This window comes from Canis lupus, chromosome 16, assembly GCF_003254725.2.
Source record: "Canis lupus dingo isolate Sandy chromosome 16, ASM325472v2, whole genome shotgun sequence".
Taxonomy (NCBI): domain Eukaryota; kingdom Metazoa; phylum Chordata; class Mammalia; order Carnivora; family Canidae; genus Canis; species Canis lupus.
The window spans coordinates 1,855,404-1,878,375 of NC_064258.1; the positions used below are offsets into that span (position 1 = coordinate 1,855,404).

At 46.5% G+C, this 22,972-nt stretch overlaps 1 protein-coding gene across 13 annotated transcripts in view; it reads left to right on the forward strand.

The window, feature by feature from the left end:
* Window positions 1-22,447, forward strand: part of EZH2 (enhancer of zeste 2 polycomb repressive complex 2 subunit) — a 65,643-nt gene extending 43,196 nt beyond the window's left edge. For 10 of the 13 annotated variants that reach the window (XM_025433739.3, XM_025433743.3, XM_025433745.3 and 7 more), the window contains 15 exons: window positions 294-434; window positions 1,412-1,514; window positions 2,026-2,204; window positions 10,510-10,601; window positions 12,028-12,268; window positions 12,976-13,145; window positions 13,513-13,607; window positions 14,838-14,878; window positions 15,251-15,376; window positions 16,091-16,269; window positions 17,738-17,833; window positions 18,435-18,516; window positions 19,140-19,220; window positions 19,379-19,463; window positions 22,119-22,447. In XM_025433739.3, coding sequence (XP_025289524.1) covers window positions 294-434; window positions 1,412-1,514; window positions 2,026-2,204; window positions 10,510-10,601; window positions 12,028-12,268; window positions 12,976-13,145; window positions 13,513-13,607; window positions 14,838-14,878; window positions 15,251-15,376; window positions 16,091-16,269; window positions 17,738-17,833; window positions 18,435-18,516; window positions 19,140-19,220; window positions 19,379-19,463; window positions 22,119-22,179 — 1,772 coding nt within the window. In that variant the 3' untranslated portion in view covers window positions 22,180-22,447. The remainder of the gene's footprint in view (window positions 1-293; window positions 435-1,411; window positions 1,515-2,025; window positions 2,205-10,509; window positions 10,602-12,027; window positions 12,269-12,975; window positions 13,146-13,512; window positions 13,608-14,837; window positions 14,879-15,250; window positions 15,377-16,090; window positions 16,270-17,737; window positions 17,834-18,434; window positions 18,517-19,139; window positions 19,221-19,378; window positions 19,464-22,118) is intronic. The other 3 variants (XM_025433742.3, XM_025433746.3, XM_025433751.3) reach the window with 1 other exon arrangement.
* The last annotated feature ends 525 nt before the right edge of the window (window positions 22,448-22,972 follow it).

Here is a 22,972-nt window from a genome sequence, read left to right on the forward strand (position 1 = left end):
ATGCATTGTTGGGAGGAGGCTGAGGCCACAATTTCTAGAGTATATGGGAATAGCAGCGGGTATTTGGGGGAAGGTGTGAGCAAAGAGAAAATGACAGGTGTTGAAGAGAAATTCCTCCTAAGTTTGCCTCTGGCCGGTCTTGAAAATGATCCTCCTGCCTCATTTTAACTACAGTGTTCTAGTGTTAATTAATAGGCCCTGGCTCTTCTTCCAGATTAGAAAAGGCATACATAAAGTTTTATCATTACTACTTTCCTCTGTGTGTTTCTGATATTTGACTTGATGAATTTCAGAATGTGGGTTTATAAATGATGAAATTTTTGTGGAGTTGGTGAATGCTCTTGGTCAATACAATGATGATGATGATGATGATGATGGAGATGATCCTGATGAAAGAGAAGAAAAACAGAAAGATCTAGAGGAGAACAGAGATGGTATGTCTGTTTATCAGGTTTGTGTGTAGCCTTGACAGCATTTTTCAAAAACAAAAAATCACAAACTGTTATTAATTCCTTCTTTCTCTTTTTCTTTTTTTTTTTCTGAAATATCCTATCAATATGTAATAGAATCAAACTGTAACATATCCTGTATTCGGGCATCTTTATTTCCTTTGGCTAACGAAAGAACGTTACTCTGTTTTTGGGATTTTGCTGGGTAATCATCATAATCATCGTTATGACATAACATATTGATCATTGACTACTTATAGGCAGTGAGTCTGCCAGTCACTTTATGTGCTGCACCAGCTCATTTACGCTCGTAATGCCCCACAGTGTATGGCTGTTGTCATCATCTCTCTCTTATGGTTGAAGTGATGGGCTCAGTGCAGTTAAGTAACTTATTTAATATTATACTACTGGGAGGAAACAGCCCAGAACATTCTGACGGTAGCTCCTCCAACTGACCGGAGAGCCCAGGCTTTTAACCCCTATGCTAGTGATGGCTTATCAGAAAGCTAGAGGACCCCAGACCAGGGCCCATAGTTGGAGACAGGCAGAGCTCATTGTTAAATAGCATAGAAAAATGCGGGGGAAAACTGCAATCTGAGAGAAGCACAATGTTGATGTAACAGGCAGTGATCACGTGTTCCTTTCCTTCATTTTACACTGAAGAAACAGACCCCCGTGGGTAGTGGCCAGGCAAGGTCACAGACCCAGTCAGTGGCCCAGCCGGGATTAGAACCTGGGTCTCTTGCCTTCCGGTGCACCAAAAACTCTGTAATTGATTTTGAGTTTTTTTTTGTTTGGCTACCCACACTCCGTGGATACATGTAACATAGTCAGAAGTAAGTGAAACATGGAGATGATAGTTTCTTAGGAAATCCACTTTGTTAGATGTGGTTGCATGGAGAAGGAAGGTTTGAAAACTTGTTTGCTTTCATCTTTTTTCCCTTTCATATTTCCCCATTTAGATAAAGAAAGCCGCCCACCTCGGAAATTTCCTTCTGATAAAATTTTTGAAGCCATTTCCTCAATGTTTCCAGATAAGGGCACAGCAGAAGAACTAAAGGAAAAGTAAGAGTTGTTCTTTTGAGGCAATCTTGCCTTGTATGGTATGTTAGCTCAGCATTGCGGTTGATGAGAAACGGAACTAATTTAGCTGGTGAGCCCCTGGGCTTCCTTGGTTGACAGCACCACAGGGTTCTCGAAGCTGTGTGTGTGGGCTCTGCTGCAGGACACTTACTGTAGGGAGAGCAAGCACACAACTTCATTGACCGTAGTACGCGGAGAGGAGAATTTGTCTGGACACTTGTAGAAACGTTAGTGTCATTGAAATTTATTTTAATTCATATGGTGACACTTTCCATGATCTGAATCCTTTCTGTGAACTTGTCTCTTGATACGCCATATGCATAATTTTAATTGGCTCTTCATCTCCATCAAGATCGTTGAAGGTTAGACCTTTACTAGTGTGTTGTGGGCAAGGCGAACATCACAAATAATACATGGCACCTTTGAGAAACTGTATTTTCAGAGAAGCAGGTTTTGCTACAGCTTCACTTGCGTTTTTCTTGGTCAATGTCAGGTATAAAGAGCTCACCGAGCAGCAGCTCCCAGGTGCGCTTCCTCCTGAATGTACCCCGAACATCGATGGACCAAATGCTAAATCTGTTCAGAGGGAGCAAAGCTTGCATTCATTTCATACGCTTTTCTGTAGGCGATGTTTTAAATATGACTGCTTCCTACATCGTAAGTGCAGTTATTGTACGTTTTCTTTTTCTATCTTTGTTGTGGAATTATGTCTTAAAGCAACTTGGAGAGTACTGTCATTTGTTATAACTAGGAATTTATCATTTAATCTGGCAGTTATGATTGAAAAGTATGTTAGTGTCAGAGTATTGTTCTTACGTACTTTGTTGCCTGAGGGTTGCTGTGAAGTTCTTCTACATGTATTTAATTTGGACCGCCTGTCGCCCGCTAATTTGGAATACAGGTCAGTGGTTTTTCCATAAATGCTAACCAAGCAGTTGTTTTGTAATAAAGCTATTACTGTGAACTCGCTGATAGCCTAGAGCAACACTGCGACATTGATGAACAAATTTTGTTGACTAAGAAATCGGCTGAAAAGATGCTTATATATGTTCTTGTCTATTTAGTATTCTTTTTTTTTGGGGGGGGGCGTCCTCTGAGAAAGTTACTTTAAAAAAAATCTGTATTTGGGGGCGTCTGGGTGGCTCAGTCGGTTACGCGTCTGGCTTTTGATGTTTGGCTCAGGTCATGGTCTCAGGGTCCTGGGATCGAGCCCACATCTGGCTGTGCACTCAGCGGAGAGTCTGCTGGAGAGTCTCTCCCTCTGTCTGTGACCCATTCGCCCCCCTTGCCCTCCCTCCCTGTGCGCACGCACTCTCACTTTGGCTCTCTCAAAAAAAAAATCTGCATTTGAATATAGGGAAAGCATAAAATGTTGTAAATGAAATTTAAGTCTGTCACATAACAATGTTACTTTGCTTTTCTGACATTGCTGGGGAATGAGATTTCTTAGGTTTCTTAGGACATTTTTTCCAGGTAATAGGAATTTTTTAAGTACAGTTTAAAAAGCACCAACTTTTTTTGAGGTGCTTGTTTTGAAAACATATTTGATATCTCTTTGGTTTCCTAAGCAGAGTTTACTTTAATGAAGGTTAGCTTTTTCCAGAATACATTTTAGTGCAACCATCTATGGCCAGGTCACACCTTCAGGGGCTTTTGACCTATGTAAAGTTGGCTCCGCTATACTGAGTGGCCCTTAGCAGTGCTTTGCCCTTTTGAGTTCCTATGGCTGGCTTTTACAGAATTTTCTCCCTCATTATCCAGTGGTACCTCTTAATATTCATTAGCCTGCCCAAGCAGATAACGTCTTGTGAGTTTTGCACTATCACCTTATGTTTGCTGTATCTCATACTTTGTTATGTGATATGTATCATGACCTGGAAATGGTTTAAGAGAGAGAGAGTGTGTGTAGTATTAGTGGTGTAGTTACCTTCAATTAGAAAAATTTCAAGTAGATTTTTAGAATTATTATATTTCCCATGTCCTTGCTATGTGGTTAAACCTAGTACCTTCCTAGTCTTGATGACTTGGTAGTTTTAATAATCTCTGGTATGCCAGGCATTGGACAAATACGAAGTGTCAGTATTATCTTCATACAGCCCTTGAAATAGTTGCCTTGAATTGCATTTAATTTGCCTTTACACACAGTCATTTTATAAACTATGTTCAATTTTTATTAAAAATAATATAAACTGCATTCAGTTACCACTATCACAAAAAAGTTGGGTGTTCGAACCTCTGCTTGAAGTCGTGAAATGTTTCCTCCAATTTGACGATAGATGTAGCATTTCTTGTACCTTTCTTTACAGACAAATCAAAGGAAGTAGGATACTACTTTTGAACATTTATTACAAGAGTTACTTCATTCTGTTCTTCAGATTTGAGTATTTATCTCCTTATTCAGGCTGGGGAGATAGAAGATAGATAATTAGTTCACTTTAGTGAAGTTTGCTTCTGTGGAATGGCAGACTGTTCATTTGGAGCACTCGGGAGCAGTGGGGTCTCTTCATAATTTAGCCTTAATGATTCCACAGTATTCATTGCATTGCATTATCCTTGACAAAATATCCCACAACGTAGGTTTTTCCTCAGTAAAATGAGTCAGTAAATACATTCTTAAACATATGTTAAATGCAGCATTTTGTGCTTTAATTTTGGTTTTGTCTATGTCAGAGGAGAATAATACAGTAGGTCATAAGCTGTTGGTTGTGGGGATTAAATTTAGTACTCTGTGTAAAATACTTAAAACAGTATCTGGCTTGTTTTTAGTTAACACTGTTTAAACAATAACAACAACAAAAAACAAAAACACTGTTTAAACAGAACATCATTCACATGATACACGTTTCAGAAATGTATTAAAAGGTGTCCAGTGCCCTGTCCCTGCCACTTCTGCCCCCATCCTTAAACCACTAATGTCAGTTCCTCTGTGTTTCTATAGTTTTTTTTTCTAGCAAAATGCAAAGATAGTCTTCTTTTTCTGACTATCCTGTTAAAAAGGTGCCATGCTATTCAGGCTTTTCCCTGTTTTGACTTAATCTAGGGTAGGTATTATTCTTCTCCGGAGAGCTGCGTTGTCTTCCACTGTAGGAGGTGGGAGGACTTACTGAACTGATTGCTGAGGGGCAGTCAGCATTGGGATGGTTTTGTGCCTCTTGCTGTAATAGCACTACAGTGAATGACCATGACCATGGCTGTACCTGTATATCACTTCCCACGAGTGCAGGTTAACCCAGGCCCCTGTGTTTGGATAGGCTTCATTCTTTTGCATCTAATTTTGGGTGACTGGAGTTTTATTCTTACAGAATTTTGGATCCACTCCTCCTCCCCACCTCCAAGGCTACCAAGCTGTTTCCATACCACTTACCAAAAAATTCCCCTTTCACTGCGACGCCATGCCGTCTTCATCACCCATCACCATGTGTGCTTGGGTCTTTTTTCTTTGCATTTGTTCCTTGGGTCTTTCTGTCTAGGAGGCTTTATTCATTGATCTCCTGGCCATTCTTGCTTGTTTTTTCATGTAAATTTTAGAATCTTTAGTTGATCTAATTAAAAAAAAGTTCAGGTAGTATGTTTATTGGAACCTCATTCAATTTATTAATTACCTAAGGGGAAACTGACACTTTAAAATGAGGATTAAGGGGGCACTTCAGTTAAGTGCTTAAATGTAGCCATATGACCAAGTTTCATTTTGTGTCATTTAATAACCTCAAATTTTCTTCTTGTAGCTCTTGTGTGTTCTTTCTTAAGATGATCTGTAGCTATTAATAGGTTGTTGCTGGCTTTTTCTCATTAAATTTTATATATTTTATACCTTGATACCATACTCAGTTGTCTTTGTTTTATGATAGTTTCTCAGTGGATTCTTACTTGAGTTTTCCAGCTATGTAAGTAAACTATATACACAGTTACTGATATGTTCTGCTTCCAGTCATTAGGACTTTATCTTCTTGTCTCATCACATTGGCTTGCATCTTCAGTACAGCGTTAAATAATATTGGTACTAGTAGATTTTCTATTGCTTCTGGATCACTTTTGGGAATTATCGGTTTCACCCAGGTTTTGAAATTTATTTGTATAAAGTTGATCTAAGTGTTCTAATGATTCTTTTCTTGCTCAAATGTTTTTTTCTCTCGTTTTTCTTGATAAGCTTAAGTGGTTTTTATATTTTATTTTTAAAATCTGTTTATGTGTATTTTTCTGAGCTTACTGTATTAGTTTTACTATTTTTCTCTTTATGAATGTGATTTTTGCATTGTTCTCATTCTTCCCTCTGTTTTTTGGATATATGTGGTTAACACGTGGTGAATTGTCTCTAGAGGACTGTTCCAACCTCTTAGGTTCTGATATTTGGTATTATTTTTAAGGAATGTTTTGTGTTTTTAACTCATTGTTTGAGAGAATTTGTTAAACTTATAGGTGAAAGAGCCTTTTTGGATGTTATATATTTTTATTATTCCTGTGTGATAATTAGTTACTTAAGTGTTAGGACTGTCTACCATTTTTATCTGTAAGGAATATGTTTTGATAGTAGGGGTTTGGCAGTTCATCTGAGCCAGCAGCTCAGTATATGACCTTGGATCTTTTCTGTTAGTGGGACTTGTGTATTCTAATGAACCTTGAAGGATAAATGGTTTTGGTTTGGGAATGAATCCCACTTTGTATTCCAAATAACTTTCAGACCATGATCATTTTGTAAATTGGAATCAGGCTGTTCTGCAAATTTGGAATCGTGTAATTTCTTTATAAAAAGCCTCAGCCTAAAATTGGCTGCTTGGTATGTCTTTTGACACTTGTTAGAGGAACCAGGGGTCAGCTCCTCAGTTGACTGTGGGTGGGTATGGAGAAGTAACATCTTTCTGATCCAAGGAGGGAAGGAAGGCAGGCTGGGAAATTAAAGTTGGGAAATTTTATGTGCTTAAATAGGATAAAAAAATAGAGCCTTAGAATAAATGTTTTGCTAGATTTTCTGTCACCTGTATGGCCTACAGAAGAATCCATTTTAAGCATAAAACCCAACTCTGTCATTTCTGATATTATATAAAAAGTCTGTTTATCCTTTTTGGAATGTGTATTAATGCGTATTGTAGAGTTCTTAACATTATAATGGTTAGAATTTCAGAAACAGTATTCCAAAGTTTGTAGTTGATGGTTGACTTTTTTAGTATTTCAGATGTGTAATGATTAAAATTCGATATACTGAATTCATGTTTACCATGTAATTAGAGGGACTTACCTCCCTCAATCTCAGTTTTTCTTGTCTGTAAAATGGGGATGAGGGTTAACACCTAATCAATCCCTGGGGGATTTTGTGGAGATTAAATGAGGTAATCCATAAGCCTCTTAGTGTGTGCTTTGAACACAGGAGGTTTACTGTTAGCTGCAGCAACTGCCTGTTATTACTACTCTGTGCTCTGAATATTGACACTTTCTCTAAGGTACTTAGCATTAGAAGTCTGAAATGTGTGATATACACAAGAATTTATGTGATTCCAGGTATAAGTATATTCAGTAAGAAGGTTTTTTTTTTTTTTTTTAAAGATTTGTTTATTTGAGAGAGAGAATGAGGGATGCACATTTGTGGGGAGAGGGGCAGGGGAGAGAATTCTCAAGCAGGCTTCCTGCTAAACTCAATCCCACATCCCTGAGATCATGACCAGAGCCAAAACCAAGAGTCGGACACTCAACCAACTGAGCCACCCAGGCGCCCTTCAGTAAGAATTATTATTAATACCACCCCCCCCCTTTTTTTTTAAAGATTTTACTTATTTATTCACGGGAGAGACACAGGCGGAGGGAGAAGCAGGCTCCATGCAGGGAGCCTGACATGGGACTCGATCCCGGGTCTCCAGGATCACGCCCTGGGCCGAAGGCGGCGCTAAACCGCTGGGCCACTGGGGCTGCCCTTAATACCAATTTCTAATCTGAGCAAACAGGATCAGTACTTTGAGCAGAAGTTAATGTATAAAACTGACACTTTGTATTGATCTGTGTTCATTAATTTTGTCATTTATTACATGACAATGAATGAGCTGAAGTATTTAAGAGAAGTGTTGCATTACAGAGAGGGGAGGTGGCTCTTCCTCCTTGGGACAAGCCTTGGCACACCTGCTGCCAGCTAACTACCTACACAAATGATTCTGTTTAGTCCTGTTTCCTATTTTGTAAAGTCACCACTGGAACTAGGTGATTGCTGAGGTTTGTTCTCTGTAATTTTCTGGTTCCCCAGTTCTGTGCTTGAGGCATCATTATTTTGGTGAAACATTAAAAGATTCTGGGGGTCTACTTGATATTTTTAGCCATTTATGCCAGTTTGCTCACAGGGATGGGGAATGGCTGGAACTGTGTATTATAACAGGGTTTTTTTTTTACCTTTGCTTGAAAACCTTTTAGATAAGATTTTTCATCAAGATTTTATATGTTGCTTTTTGAAATTAAAATAGAACAAAACAAAACCTATCAACATTCCATGTTCTTTTTGTAAAAATTTTTTAAAAAGCACCTTGCTTAAATTTTCTTAATAATAATTTTCTTGATCAGATAATATAATTTTCCCCTCATTAAGCTTAAAAATATTTTCGTAGCTTATTTGAAGTATTAGTATTTCATGGTGAAAATATTAAGCATTCTGAAAATCTCAAATAGTCAAGACATTTCTCGAAGAGGGAATTCTTCATATACCTGGTTTTCTTAAATAATTGAAGTTTGAAATTCTGCTGAGAAAGTCTAGTAATGCAAATAGTTCTCTTTCTTGAGCTAAATGCAATGTGAAATTAAGAATAGTACTTTAAAAAATTTTTGCCTTTGGTGATCATCAAAGTATCTTTGATTATTATTAGTGTGTTTAATTCTTCCTTTAGAGCCAGAGCTTGGCTTGTTGAGTGTTCTGTTACTTTGTTACTTTGCTCTTCTGTATCTCCCAGCTCAGGACCAGCAAGGGGCTACTGTCCTCACTTGTGTTTGTGTGTGTATAGATACATATGTGCCTTTGTATTATTCACTGAATCAGGTGAAATCCAGAACGTCAGCCTATAAATAGGGGAACATACACACTAAAAATGAATTTTGCCAAATTGATATCACTTAGTTTGTGCTGCTAACTGGCTGAGAACGAACTTGTTTTTTGGATTGATGGAATTCCTTGCTGCTGATGTGACCATAACCTTTTCCGCGCTCAGACTTTGTATTTTAGAGGTCCTCACGTGTTCAGAAACGTAATCCATTGTGAAATTAGTCGTGGCATCAGTCTCTCATTCCAGGGAAATCTAATACATACTTGAAACAAAATTTGAACCTTGAATTTCTACTTCAGAGACATAGTTTTGTCTTTTTTTCCCTTATTTCCCTCATCAGTCTGTATTTCTCATTTAAGTTACAGACTTTTTTTTTTTTTAAGATTTTTTGGGGGGCTGGGGGAGAGAGAGCATAGCATGTGCTTGAGTTGGAGGAGGGGCAGAGGCAGGGGGAGAGAATCTCAAATAGACTCTGCACTGAGCACGGAGCCCAAGACTCACCAGATCAGGACCTGAGCTGAAATCACAAGTTAGGTGCTTAACCGACTGAACCACCCGGGTGTTGCTGCAGAGGTTTTTAAAATGGTTTTGTGAATATGTCACCTGTTTTTATCTAAATTAAGATATATTTTCATCTTGTGTAATTCTGAGCAGGGCATTTCTAGTATTTGCCTTGGTAGCTGGAAGCAGACTTTCTCGAGGGTTTCTGCAAGTTCTCACCTCTGTGCATTCACACTTGGTTCACCCGTGTACTAGAATTTGAATCTTTTTGTTATCACATTATTTGGGGATTTTAAGTTTCAGAGACTTTTCTTTCTAGAACCTGTTTTATGTGACCACGTGTTTCCTAGAGAAGGGTAGTGACTGCAAGCTCTCACTAGATTCTTGAATTTTGTCTGATCTGGAGAAATGGAATTTCAGTAGTCTGAGGCTGTCCTCTTTATTTATTTAAAAGTTTATTTATTTAGTCTCCACACCATGAACTCATGACCCTGAGTTCAAGAGCTGCATGCTCTTCCAACTGAGTCAGCCAGATGCGCCCTTGTCCTCTTTATTTTTACAGATTTATTTTAGAGAGACTGTGCAAGTGGAGGTGGAGAGGGAGAGGGAGACGGAGAGAAGTAGACTCCCCGCTGAGCGTGGAGCCTGACGCCGGACTCCATCCCATGACCCTGAGATCATGACCTGAGCCAAAATCAAGAGTCAGCTGCTTAGACTGAGCTGCCCAGGCGCACCCTGTCCTCTTTACTTTTAAAAACTAGTTTTTTGGGATCCCTGGGTGGTGCAGCGGTTTGGCGCCTGCCTTTGGCCCAGGGCGCGATCCTGGAGACCCGGGATCGAATCCCACATCAGGCTCCCGGTGCATGGAGCCTGCTTCTCCCTCTGCCTATGTCTCTGCTTCTCTCTCTTTCTCTCTCTCTATCATAAATAAATAAAAATTAAAAAAAATAAAATAAAAACTAGTTTTTAACAAGTGCTGTCCTTTATTTCTCCATTTTGACAAGCTGATTACTAACCTTTCTTTAGAAATCAAGAAACTGTAGATATCCGAATTCTTTTGGTAAAAATAGGAAATCTGATTTCCTTGTAGAGGGTATATATCAGTTGTTTCTATGGATATATTAAAGACTAAATAAATGTTTAAAGAGATTTCTTTTAATGTTCGTAATGAGAGTTTAGAGTTACGTGCATCAGTTATGCTTGTAAGGAGAAAAGTGGGCAATGACTAATTATTCCAGAGTTTACTGTTTCCTCCCTGGTTAGGGGCTGGTGGAGAGGGAGTGGCGGTGTTCCACTGAGTCTAGGGAGAACATGGAGATGATTCAGTGAGAGCTTTGAAGGAAGGTTCTGTTATGGAAACAATATATTGGCAAGTTTCTAATGTATTAATTGGCTTTTTCCACTGAAACTGTGGAGATGAAAAAGTAAATATAATTATACATGGATGTTTTCTGTTTATTTTGCAGCATTTCATGCAACACCCAATACTTACAAGCGGAAGAACACAGAAACCGCTCTAGACAACAAACCTTGTGGACCACAGTGTTACCAGCACTTGGTAAGCTCGGGTGCTGCGTGATCCAGAGGGCATTTGAGGAGTTTTGTGGTGAACTGTGGCGAGGTCCATGAAGGCAGCGTTGGCACTGTTGCTCCTGTGCCTCGGCCATACTCTAGGCAGAGATCCTCACCCGGGCGGTCTCCTTCCTAGCTGCTGTGTACTGCACATTGCAGGCCTCCATTAATCCCGTATCCTTTGTCTGTCTGTGTTAGTCTGTTCCGCAACCTTTCAGGGCCTTGAGGATCAAGGACTCTTACACCTGCCACCAAGTCTGTGAGAGTGAGCAGCACAGGTAGTCACTCAGGCCCCAGAAGCTCGGTAATTGTAGGCAGTACTTCCTGAGCCTTCCTCAGAGCCTGGCCGCTCTCGAGATCTAGACCTATGGTAGTTTGAGTCAGCTAGTAGGTCCCACAGATTTTTTTTTTTTTTAAATGATGGAGAAAAGGTAAGGGTTTAGGAGAATAGGAGGTAGAAAAGTTGTTTTTTACAGGTACTATCTTATTTTTACCCTTTCCCCTCTTTGAACCAAGCCACTCCTACCTAGGAACTAAACGGGTATATATTGCCTGTTGGATTTTGGACAGAAGATTCATTGAATGGCACCTGCAGAAGGTATCCTATTTTTAAGCAATTTGGTTTCTGTAGAATGAAGTGTAAAACTGTTGGCTGCTCTCAAACTTCTCCCTTCTCCTGCCACTGAACCTGGAATTCTTGAGCACTATTTTATAATACTCTCTACAAGGCAGAATTTTATTTGGCTCGTCTAAGAGGTTTCTGTGGTCTCTCTATAATCCACGATCTTGCTGTTGTTCATACTCTGTAAGACTGGATTATCGGATGTGCTGATGCAGAATGTCCTGCTCACAGCCTCCCTCTGCAAGCTCCTTTCACGACTTCTGGGGGCTGTGCATCCGTCACGGGGCAAAAATTGGATGTTTGAATAAACAGTAAGACAGGAAGCGACAAGTCTGGCATGCTTCTATGTTCTGTATTCTTCTTGTGTACTTTCAATATTATCAGAGAGAGGTATCTTAAGAAAACCTAAAATAGGAAAGTCTGACTCTGGATGCACATTAGCTATGAATCTTCTCATGAAAGTTCATGTTTAAAGAGGCTTACATATTTTTAAGTATTTTATTACATTTTAACTTGTAATCAGTTAGTGTTGCCCACAAGTTCACATGGAGTCATCTTGCGTGATGTCATACTCCTGTAGCGCAGAGAATCTACACTGACCTTTCTGAAAGTTCCAAACTGTCAAAAGCAGATAGAAAACCAAGAGCATCGAGATAGGCAAACGATGGTTTGTAAAAGTGGATAATGTGATAAATTTATTGACTAACTTGCTTTATGCAGTCCTTTTTTTCTCATGCAGCAAAATGAGTCTAAGAACTTGACTTTGATATCTCCATTTTTCACTTTGTAGGAGGGAGCAAAGGAGTTTGCGGCTGCCCTCACTGCCGAGCGCATCAAGACCCCGCCCAAGCGGCCCGGCGGCCGCAGGAGAGGCCGGCTTCCCAACAATAGCAGCCGGCCCAGCACCCCCACCATTAATGTGCTGGAGTCCAAGGACACGGACAGTGACAGGGAAGCGGGGACTGAGACGGGCGGGGAGAACAACGATAAGGAGGAGGAGGAGAAGAAGGACGAGACCTCCAGCTCCTCGGGTGAGATCCGCCGCGGGTGCAGGAGGGATCGGAACTCGGCTCCCTGGGTTAGTGCTCGCTGTGAGGAGAGGGCCGAAGCCAGAGAACTCCCTCGGGGGTGTGGAGCTGCCTTCTGCCCTCACCCCGACCCCGCACTCCGACCCCAACCCCAGCCTGGCCTGTGCAGACCGCCTGCCCGGCTACTGGAAGGTCAGCGATGCGGTGTGTCGTCCTTCTCCGTCTCTCTGAGACAGGGCATCGTTCTGGTCAATCCTGTGGCTGTGCTGGGGGTGGTTTTGGTTAGAAGAGCCCGTGGGAACTCCCGACCAGTGTTTTGCTGCTGGGGTTTTCCATGTCCATTCAACCCACAACTCGCATCCTGAGTAGCAACGGGAGATACTCCTCAGCTTTCATTTTGATTTAAAATTTCTGTATTAAGTAAGCTTTACACCCAGCGTGAGGCTTGAATTCAGGACCCCGAGATCCAGGGTCACGTGCTGCCCTGACGAGCCCCCCGCCTGTGAGCCAGCCAGGCGCCCCCTCAGCATCTTAGAAGGTTGTGTCAAAGGGAACCAGCCCTGAGCTCCACGGGAGACTTGCAGATGGTTCCCGGCTGAGTTTATTCTCAGCACAAGTCGCTTCCTGCTCTTTTCTTCAGCACAGCCCTGAGGTTTACTTATTGACTCTAGTCGTCCTTTCTTGACCAGTGCTTCACTTTGGTTTTCCAGAAGCAAATTCTCGGTGTCAAACGCCAATAAAGATGAAGCCAAACATTGAGCCTCCCGAGAACGTGGAGTGGAGCGGCGCTGAGGCCTCCATGTTCCGGGTGCTCATCGGTACCTACTATGACAATTTCTGTGCCATTGCCAGGCTCATCGGGACCAAGACTTGTCGGCAGGTGAGCATGTCTGACACCGCAGTTTGAGAGCTTGAGATGGGGGATGAGCAGTCACTGTCCAAACAGACCGTTCTCGGTTCCTCTTGTGCTCCTGCTCATGTCCCGAAAAAGAAGTCAATTGGTGGTGTTTTCCACTGGGAGGGACCTGAATGAAAACGATTCTAACGACTATGGATATGTCGGGGTGAGTCTGCAGCCCAGTAGGGTCAGGTCAGCCTCGGGCGCCTACTGAGAGTGGCCCAGCCCCTGGTAGCACCCCCACCCCTGGCAGCACGGAGAGGCCAGAGAAGCTTCCAGCAGGGGCGGGTCTGGGGCGCTTTGCCGGAGCTGCCAGTGCTCACAGCCCTGTGACCACACCTCTTGTTAGGTGTATGAGTTCCGTGTCAAAGAATCGAGTATCATTGCTCCAGCCCCGGCCGAGGACGTGGACACCCCCCCAAGGAAGAAGAAGAGGAAACACCGGTAAGGCTGGGTGGGTGGCTTCTGCTGTGGGTTGGATGCCAGAGTCATGTGGCCGCACACGCTCGCTCGCCAGTCTGTTCCTCTGCCTGCAGTGGCCTGGGGTGCGGGGAGTCGGGACAGCGACGCTCACCGCGCTGCCCTTCAGTTCAGGGAACCTCTGCACTGGCTGCTGACCACAGGCCCCACCTGCACGAACCGAACCCGTGCCCTGCGTGCGGTGTTGAGGGTGATGGGAGCACCAAGCTGCTTGGAGTCCCAGGAGCCTGAATTTTCTTCATGCGAGTCACTTCTTTTTTTTTTTTTTTAAGATTTATTTATTCACGAGAGACAGAGAGAGGCAGACACAGGCAGAGGGAGAAGGAGGCTCCTTGCAGGGAGTCTGATGTGGGACTCGATCCCGGGACTCCAGGATCAGGCCCTGAGCCAAAGGGAGATGCTCAACCACTGGGCCACCCGGGCGTCTGTTCTTGACAGATGCCCCGCTGACGCCCCTGGAAGCGGGGGCGCTGAGGGAGGAGGGAGCGCGGCCGCTTGGGTTTGTGTGAGGAGCTGCCCACCACACCGCCTGCCCCCCCACACCCGCGACTAGGGGTGCAGGACTGCACTCCGCAGCTGTGCACCCGCTCATGTCCCCTTTCTTTCGGGAGGTGGCTAATTTAGAACCGGAAGAACTTAGCTGTGGTAGGTCCAGCTGAGTTTCTTGGTTGAATTTTGATCATACAGCCCTGTCAGTGGTTAAAGATGCCTGAATTAGAGAAACGGTACTATTTCAGGCTCCTCCCATCCCCAGGAGCCCAGGTTGGGGTGAGTCCTCCTCGTGGTCATAGCTGAGCCTCCAACACGGGGCCACTTAACATGGGTTTTCTGATACCGCAAATGTATTTTCTCAGGATTTTCTCAACAGTTTCTTCTCTCTGGCTTGCTTTATTGTAAGAACACAGTATAGAATACGTAGGACGTAGAAAATCCGTCCTAACCAGTCATCAGTAGGGCTTATGGGCCACAGGCTAGCAGTAGGTAAGTTCTGGGGAGTCAAAAGTTACTTGCAGATTTTGGGTGGCGGGAGGGGTCTGTGGCCCTAACCCGGCGGCCGGGGGCCGGCTGTCCTTGGATCCAAAGTGCGGTTATGTTCAGGGCACGCATTGACTTGCGCAGGCAGCTTCTGTTGGGTTTGTGCCGTGACCCGACTCCTTAGCCTCACAAGGATGGCTTCTGTTTTGTGTCTTGCAGGTTGTGGGCGGCACACTGCAGAAAGATACAGCTGAAAAAGGGTTAGCATCCTCCGTTCATAATTAACTTAAAAATGCCTGCTCATTTGTTTGAGAATAGTAACTGGATTAGCGTTTGGGATGTTCTGATGTAATTGACTTCAGTACCCGAAGCCCATTTAGAGGGAGGCTGTCTGCGGAGTAACTTCCGGGTGGGTGGCGCGGGGTGGCCAGTCAGTTACGGAAGTGTTTGGGGGCCGGGGTGACAGTGCTCTGGCCTTGGCCGGCACTTGGGGGTGGGAGGTGGCGTCTCCAGTCACTCGGAACAAACAGTGTGGAGGACGTGCCGCAGCCCGCAGGTGGCGGGGAAGGCCGGATTCGCGGGCGTCGTGTTCCCTCGCCTCTGGATTGACCCGCGCTGCTCTCCTTCCGCAGACGGCTCCTCTAACCACGTTTACAACTATCAACCCTGTGACCATCCACGGCAGCCTTGTGACAGTTCGTGCCCTTGTGTGATAGCACAAAATTTTTGTGAGAAGTTTTGTCAATGTAGCTCAGAGTGTAAGTATTTCGTTTTGATGACTTGTGTGAGTTCCTGTTTTATTTATTTATTTATTTATTTTTGAGTTCCTGTTTTAAATTGCTGACCAAAAGCCTGTGGAAGCCAAAACAAGGCCATGGCAGCTCTTGCTTTGTTGTATCCTTTTTAGGAAACGCATTTACCCCACAGGGATTTATGGGGCCCCATTAAGGGGTTGTGTGCTAGGGGCCTGCGCGGGTCTGTGGGCAGGTTAGAACTGGATCATGGAAGTTAAGTCATAGTAGAGTTGGCACAGAACGTGGAGGGCATCTGGAGGTGGCCCCCAGGTCCTCTGGCCCCCAGAAAGCGTCAGCGCAGTGGGGCGTGAGCATAGTGCCATGAGCGGGTACTGAGGGCACAGCTGCGTGGATACCGAGGAAGCGTCTAGAGCTCTGCGCCCTTGGGATGGTCGAGAGCCGTGACTGTTACGTAGTCCAAACCAAACCCTGCCTTCACACCTGTCGTTTAAACCAGAGGGCTTTCAGGACACGTGCTGCCTAACAGATCCGGATGGAGAGCTCGGGGGTGACCGGGTACACCTCCTGTGCCTTCAGTTTCCTCCTTGGTCCGAGGCTGGAGGGGAGCAGGGGGGCTGGGGTGACCCAGTGTCGAGGCTCGCAGGGCTCAGGGCTGCGCAGGGCTGTGCGCGGTGGGATCCACGAGGTTCCCGCCTGAGGACCACCCTGTCCCTGAAGGTCAAAACCGCTTTCCTGGGTGCCGCTGCAAAGCGCAGTGCAACACGAAGCAGTGCCCGTGCTACCTGGCCGTGCGCGAGTGCGACCCCGACCTGTGCCTCACGTGCGGCGCCGCCGACCACTGGGACAGCAAGAACGTGTCCTGCAAGAACTGCAGCATCCAGCGCGGCTCCAAGAAGGTACGCACCGCCCCACTGGCTGGGGGCGGGGCAGGGGGCATGCCCTTAGGCATTCGTCCCTTCTCCGCCGTGAGGCGAGGCGCAGGACATTGTGACACGCAGCCCTGGATGCATCAGACCCGGGTGGGGGAGTTTTCTAGTTCACAGAAGTCAGTCACATCAGAACAGACACCCCCCCCCCCCCCCCCCCGCCTTATCACCACACAATATTCAAGGTGCCTCTTTCATGCAGAGAGAAAGATGAGTATCTCCTACGGGACCCTCTAGTTCCTGCGAACTTTGTTCCCGTTTCTTTAATGATCTTGAACACAGTGCAGCGGGGGTTCTGGAACCGGCGCCTGCGAGCTGCAGGCAGGTGCTCGTAACCGTAGCTCCTGGGAAGTTTCTTACTGAGCAGAAGAGACTGCCGGCACCTGCTGGGGAAGTCCCCTACCTTATTTTAGGGTGGACCCAGGGCTGCTGCTTCGGTTGATAAACGTCAGCCGTCAGAGCAACGATCAGGGAATATATGGCAGGCCCCGTCCTAAGTGCGCGCGTGTCAGCTTACTAGTCCTGGTACCTCTGGGAGTTAGGAATAACCACAAAACTCCTTTTAGGTAAAGAAAGGAGCAGTAGCTCCGATCCAGGTGTTGTGGCCCCCGGACCCCCTGCTGCTGACGGCCAGGACCTGTGCTGCCCATGAGTGTGGGGGTGTGCGTGGGGGACACCGGAAATATGGGTGATGTGCGCATCTTAGGTTCTTGAGGAGCCCTTGGATGTGACTGGGGTCACACTGCGGCCCATAGTGCCCTTCCACCAGTAGTTCTGTTCGTGGCAGCATCTTTGTTTTTGCTGTGATGGTCTCAGGGGCTCGGTGGTTTTAAGAGTCCAGATCTTTTTTTTTTTTTTTTAAAGATTTTGTTTATTCATGAGAGACACAGAGAGGCAGAGATACAGGCAGAGGGAGAAGCAGGCTCCCCATGGGACTCGATCCCAGGACCCTGGGATCAGACCTGAGCTGAAGGCAGATGCTTAACCACGGAGCCCCCCGGGCGTCCCTAGGTTGTTAGTCATCCCATCACAGTGATGTGCGGTACAGTCCCCAGGGCACACCTGCTCAGTCCTAAGACTCATTCCTCCCCCACCCCCACACTTGTCAGGTCCTCTTAGTTTGTTCAGAAACTGTTCGCGTTGACGCCTTTTATGGGCGTCTTGTAGAACTCCTGAGACAGAAAATAGCATACTTTAACCACTTGGGTCTCATTTGCTCCACAGTATGACCAGAGATCGCTTTATTTACAAAAGAAACCACTGTTGTCCCATACCTGGGACGCCGGGCCCTGGTGCAGCGCGCTCGGAGCTTTCCTGCTGGCGGCAGCGGGTTGTGTGACTTTGGGACCTGGCTGAGGACAGCTCTGGGCTGTCACGTAGCTAACTCTCCGTCTTTGCTCTCCTTCGGTGATGCGATTGTGTGCGTTTCCTTCTCTAGCACTTGCTGCTGGCACCGTCTGACGTGGCAGGCTGGGGGATTTTCATCAAAGACCCTGTGCAGAAAAATGAATTCATCTCGGAGTACTGTGGAGAGGTAAGGCAGGGGGACCCAGCCCCGGGCGGCGCCGCACGTACGAACCACATGGGTTCGGGGGTGTCGTGTGTAGTAACTTCCTTTGTTTTGGATTGATTTCATTGGACCAGTCTACTGGGTCTGATGAGAAGTGAATTAATTTAAAAAATGCCTTTTCAGCTTGGACTTAACTCCTGCTGGTAGGTGTGGCTCGCTTGGTAAATGAGCGCTTCAGTCGTGGCCACAAGAGTTGTGCTGTGGAGTGTGCCCTGCTCAGTCCACAGCCTGATGGATAAGGATCTAGAGACGACGGTGTCCTTCATCCTGTGGCTTTCAGTCGTAGAGTTAGGGAACGGCCATCGGGCTGGCTTCATTTTGGAATTAAGCCACCCAGTTTGTCTCTTCTCTTCAGTAGAGACTTGTTAATAATCACTTTCTGCCAGCACGATTCCTTTCTCTGTGAGAATGAAGTCCTTAAAAGACCCTGGTCCTGTGACACCAGCATGTGGGCCGAATGGGGGAGCAACACCAGCCGTAGGGACCATTCGTTGGGGTTCCTCATGGGGGTCTGAGGTTGTCCTGATCACCTGATCCAGGTCTTGTCCTCTGCCTATCTTTTTAGATTATTTCTCAAGATGAAGCAGACAGAAGAGGGAAAGTCTACGATAAATACATGTGCAGCTTTCTCTTCAACTTGAACAATGGTACGTTTGACTTGGGGGCCCCCGGGACGCATCGAGGAGCCCCTTCTCCTTATGAGCTCCTGGGATCCCTGACTCCCTGGCACAGTTTGTTGGCAAGCCAGCCAGGCTGGGGCCACTCCAGACGGCTGCCCTGAGCTTGCCTGAGCTTGCGGCTGTGCTGCTGCTGCCTCCCTGCTGTGTCCCCTGCCTCCTTAGTGCTCCGTCTGACCTGGGGAGGGAGGGGCTCGAGCCCCCAGATGTGCAGCTTCTCTGGGGCTCCCCTGCCTGTTGTCAGAGGCCTGGGGGGAATAGGAAGCTGGTTTCTAGATGATGATCTCAGGTTGGTGAGGCCGCAGTAGGTGTTGCTGCTGGGGGTGGGGATTCACTCCCAACATCAGGTTAACTTGGGGCAGGGACAGTCGCGTGAGGTCTCTGTGAACATGTTCCACAGAGAGTGCAATGAAAAAGGTATTTTAAATGTGAGATGCTTATTCTTGAAGTTAAGAATGCACACCCTGTGCTTTATAAAGGCAAGCCCTGAAGAAACTAGGGCTGGGGTGTCTCCAGAATTGTCAGAACTTTGTGTTTACAGACCTAGGACTGAACCTATTCACTGGACTATACTTACTTTTTCTTCTTTTTAGATTTTGTGGTGGATGCAACCCGCAAGGGTAACAAAATTCGTTTTGCAAATCACTCAGTAAATCCAAACTGCTATGCAAAAGGTAGGTGCCGATGGAGTCCGAATCCCCAACAGAACTGCTTGCAGACCAGGGAGGGGGGACTGGAGCAGCCTGGGACTGACGTGGACTTTGTGCGTGAGTCAGGTCTTCCCCGTGGCCTGTCTTCATCCAACTCACTGATACTGTGTCTCTCTCTCCAGTTATGATGGTTAACGGCGATCACAGGATAGGGATTTTTGCTAAGAGAGCCATCCAGACCGGTGAAGAGCTGTTTTTTGATTACAGGTTGGTAACAGCATATTTCTGTGTGACCTGAGGGCTTCATCTTCCTGGACTCTGGGCTGTGGACAAAGGCTGTTTTCTTACTCTTTGTCAGATCTCTTTTTAGAGGAACTTATTTTTGGTTGTCGGGGCGTGGCTGGGTAGTTAGGCTACACAAGTAATGGGTATATTTGAGATACAGGCGTACCTCAGATACTGTGGGTTTGGGTCCCGACCACTGCGGTAAAGGAACTGTAATCTTTCTGCTGGCGGATGGACTTGGTGCTGCCGTGCAGTTTGCCACATTAGTGGCTCTTCCAGCACGAGCGGTTCCCTGCAGCCGGCGATGCAGCTCGGTGCACGGTACCCCCCGGAGAGCCGCCTTCAGAACAGTGTGTCCTCGGGCCCGGCCGGGTCCACCAGCTAAGCCGCTGTCGTGTTCCCAGTCCTCGGTTGTAGTTTCAACCGTCTTGACAGCGTGTCCACCAGGAGGAGGCCAACTTGGGAAACCACTTTCTTGGCTGGTCCCTGAGAAGCACCTGCTCGTCTGTTCACGTTTGGTGCTGAGCTCGCTCGCGGCCGTTCAGTCCCTCTCTGGGCTCCACTCCTCGTCCTGTTGTCTCGCTGTTTCTTTGTTGCTCCATTTGGAGAACACAGGCACAGCCGACTTAGCATCATCGCTAAGGACGCTGAGATTTTCAGGATGGTCACCGAGTACCAGCTTCAGCCTCGTCACCAGCTGCACTAGCCCCTCACGAGAGGGTCAGCCGGGCACTGACCTTTCCTCTCCGGCTGAAAGTCCTAGCTGATAGCTTCTTTGGTAGAAGCTGTTTCGTCTACACTGAAAATGTGTTGTTTGGTGCAGCACCCTCATCGGTTATCTTAGCTAGGTCTTCTGGAAAACCTGCTGCTTCATGTTGCACTTCTGTGTCGTGGAGGTGGCTGCTTCCCTTAAACCTCCCGAACCAGCCTCCCAGCCTCAGACTTTCCTTCCGCAGCCTCCTCCCCTCTCAGCCGTCCTAGATCTGAAGGGAGTCGGCCTTGCTCTGGATTAGGCTTTGGCCTAAAGGAACTGTGCCTGCTGTGCTCTCCTGTGGGAACCACTGCCGCTTTCCCTTTAAATCAGAAACTAGAAATGATGAAGCTCTGGGCCTTGCTGCTGGTGTGCAGAGACACGGGGGCCTGGGTGGCTCAGCCGGTTAAACGTCAGACCGTTCATTTTGGCTCAGGTCATGATCTCAGGGTCGTGAGATGGAGCCCCACATCCGGCTCTGTACACAGTGGGATCCTGCTTGAGAGTCTCTCGTCTCTCTCCCTCTGCCCCTCCCCTCCTCACTCTCTCAAATAAATCGGTCACAGGTCTGTTTTTCACTTGAACACATAGAGGCCCCTGTACGGTTATTAACCGGCCTTACTTCAATATTGTTGTCTCAGGGACGAGAGGGGGACAGATGGGGGAACAGCCGGTCGGTGCAGCAGTCAGGGCACATGACCTCTGTCCATCCGATCTGTCTTCTCAGGAGGGTGCAGTTCGTGGCGCCCCAAAACAATTACAGTAGTAACATCCAAGATCACCTAATATAAAGTCTGAAATTCTGTAAGAATGAAGGACCACAGTGACAGGCATGAAGTGAGCAAATGCCGTTGGAAATGGCACTGGCAGGTGTGCTCGATGCAGGGTTGCCACAAACCTTCAGTGCTTAAAAAGTATTTATTTGCAAAATGCAATAAACTGAGGCGTGCCTGTACGCCACAGGGACGTGGAGGGCCCCATTCTTCACCCCTCTGGGAGGAGCTGGGGGCCGCCGCGTGCACGGTCCTGCTGGGCCGCCTGCAGGTGCATTTTCAAGTCCGTGTGATCACGCTGTATTCACATAGGGTGTGCGGCATGCTTTTACTAGAGGTTGTTTCTAACCCTGGTGTATTTAGAGACTCCTTACTATTAGCCAAAGTACTTACTACATTGTTCGTATTTAGTATTAACGGTTAAGGCACGGTTGGCGCATTATCCTTCCTGGTCACCGCCTGGGTCCTTGTGGGGGAAGTCGCGCCAGCTGTCTGGGTGGCAGTGTGGTCCAGCTCTTTGAGGTTGACAGCATATATTTAAATTGCAACAGAGGACGTTTCAGCTGCATAAAATCCCATGTCTGAGTATTTGTCCCATTTAGAAGCTTCGCTTTTGAGCAGAGTTGTCTGGAACAAGCCATGTGTTGTAGCCCTATTCTTGGGGATGTGCTGCAGGGGTGAGGGCGAGCTGGATACCATACATGACGGGAGCCCAGGACACCCCCCTTCATGTGTGCACAGCAGCCGAGGCTCCCTTGGGGGCACCTTGGGCCTCCTGTTTGCCAGGTTCCGGTTCTTCACTTGGAGGCTGGGGCTGCTTTCCTGGCCCGACGTACGGTCTCCTGCCCTCCCACCGTGATGCATGCCCGCCCCCCTTCCGAGCCTTCTCGGGCAGGCCGGGGAGAAAGCGCGGGAGGGGCTGTGCTGACAGGTGTGGGCACGTCTCCCCTGCGGTAGAAGTAGTGCCACCGCCGTAGGCAGCGCCCACGGCCGGGCCTGTCCGCACGCGGGCCTTCGTAGATGTTTTAACACACACGCTGAGCGGAGCGGCTTGGTTGTGTGGGTCTCCCCCTGTGCTGGATGCTCACTCATTCCTTTTTCCTGCTGTTTCAGATACAGCCAGGCTGATGCCCTGAAGTACGTGGGCATCGAAAGAGAGATGGAAATCCCTTGACGTCTGCTACCTCTTCCTCCCCCTCCTCCTTTCTGGAACAGCTGCCTTAGCTTCAGGAACCTCGAGTACTGTGGGCAATTTAGAAAAATAAAATGCAGTTTGAAATTCTGAATTTGCAAAGTACTGTAAGAATAATTTATAGTAATGAGTTTAAAAATCCACTTTTTATTGCCTTCTCACCAGCTGCAAAGTGTTTTGTACCAGTGAATTTTTGCAATAATGCAGTATGGTACATTTTTCAACTTTGAATAAAGAATACTTGAACTTCCCCCTGTTGTTGGGTCATCAATGGTACAGATCTGTCCGCGGATTGATTTTAGAAAAGGGATGCGTCTCTAATGGGAGAACACGCTCACATTCAGCTCCCGGGATGCTTGGTCATTCTGTGAAGCTTAAATAGAATATATAATTACATAATCTGTGTATGCTACGTAACACGTGCCTATTTATAATTGACAATTTGTCTAATCGTAACTTCAGTATTGCCTATTAGTGAAAGATTCCCGCAAGCGACCGAGGCTGGCATCCTGAGGCCGCGGCGGGCGGGTCCCCTGGCACCGGAGCCTCTGAGCTGCCTTCTCTGTGTATAAAGTAACGGCAGGCCCAGCTGGCTACGGCGCGGAACCCCAGGGGAGGTTAGACACGCAGTCAGAAGCTCCTCACTACCAAGGTGCTGGGTGTGACCAAGCTAGTTTTCTTTTTTGAAGTAAAGATTAAGTGGGGTTGGGAGGGGGAGCGTGAAGGCCATGGGGTGCTGGCTCCTAGACTGACCGCTGTCATCCGTCTGTGGGGT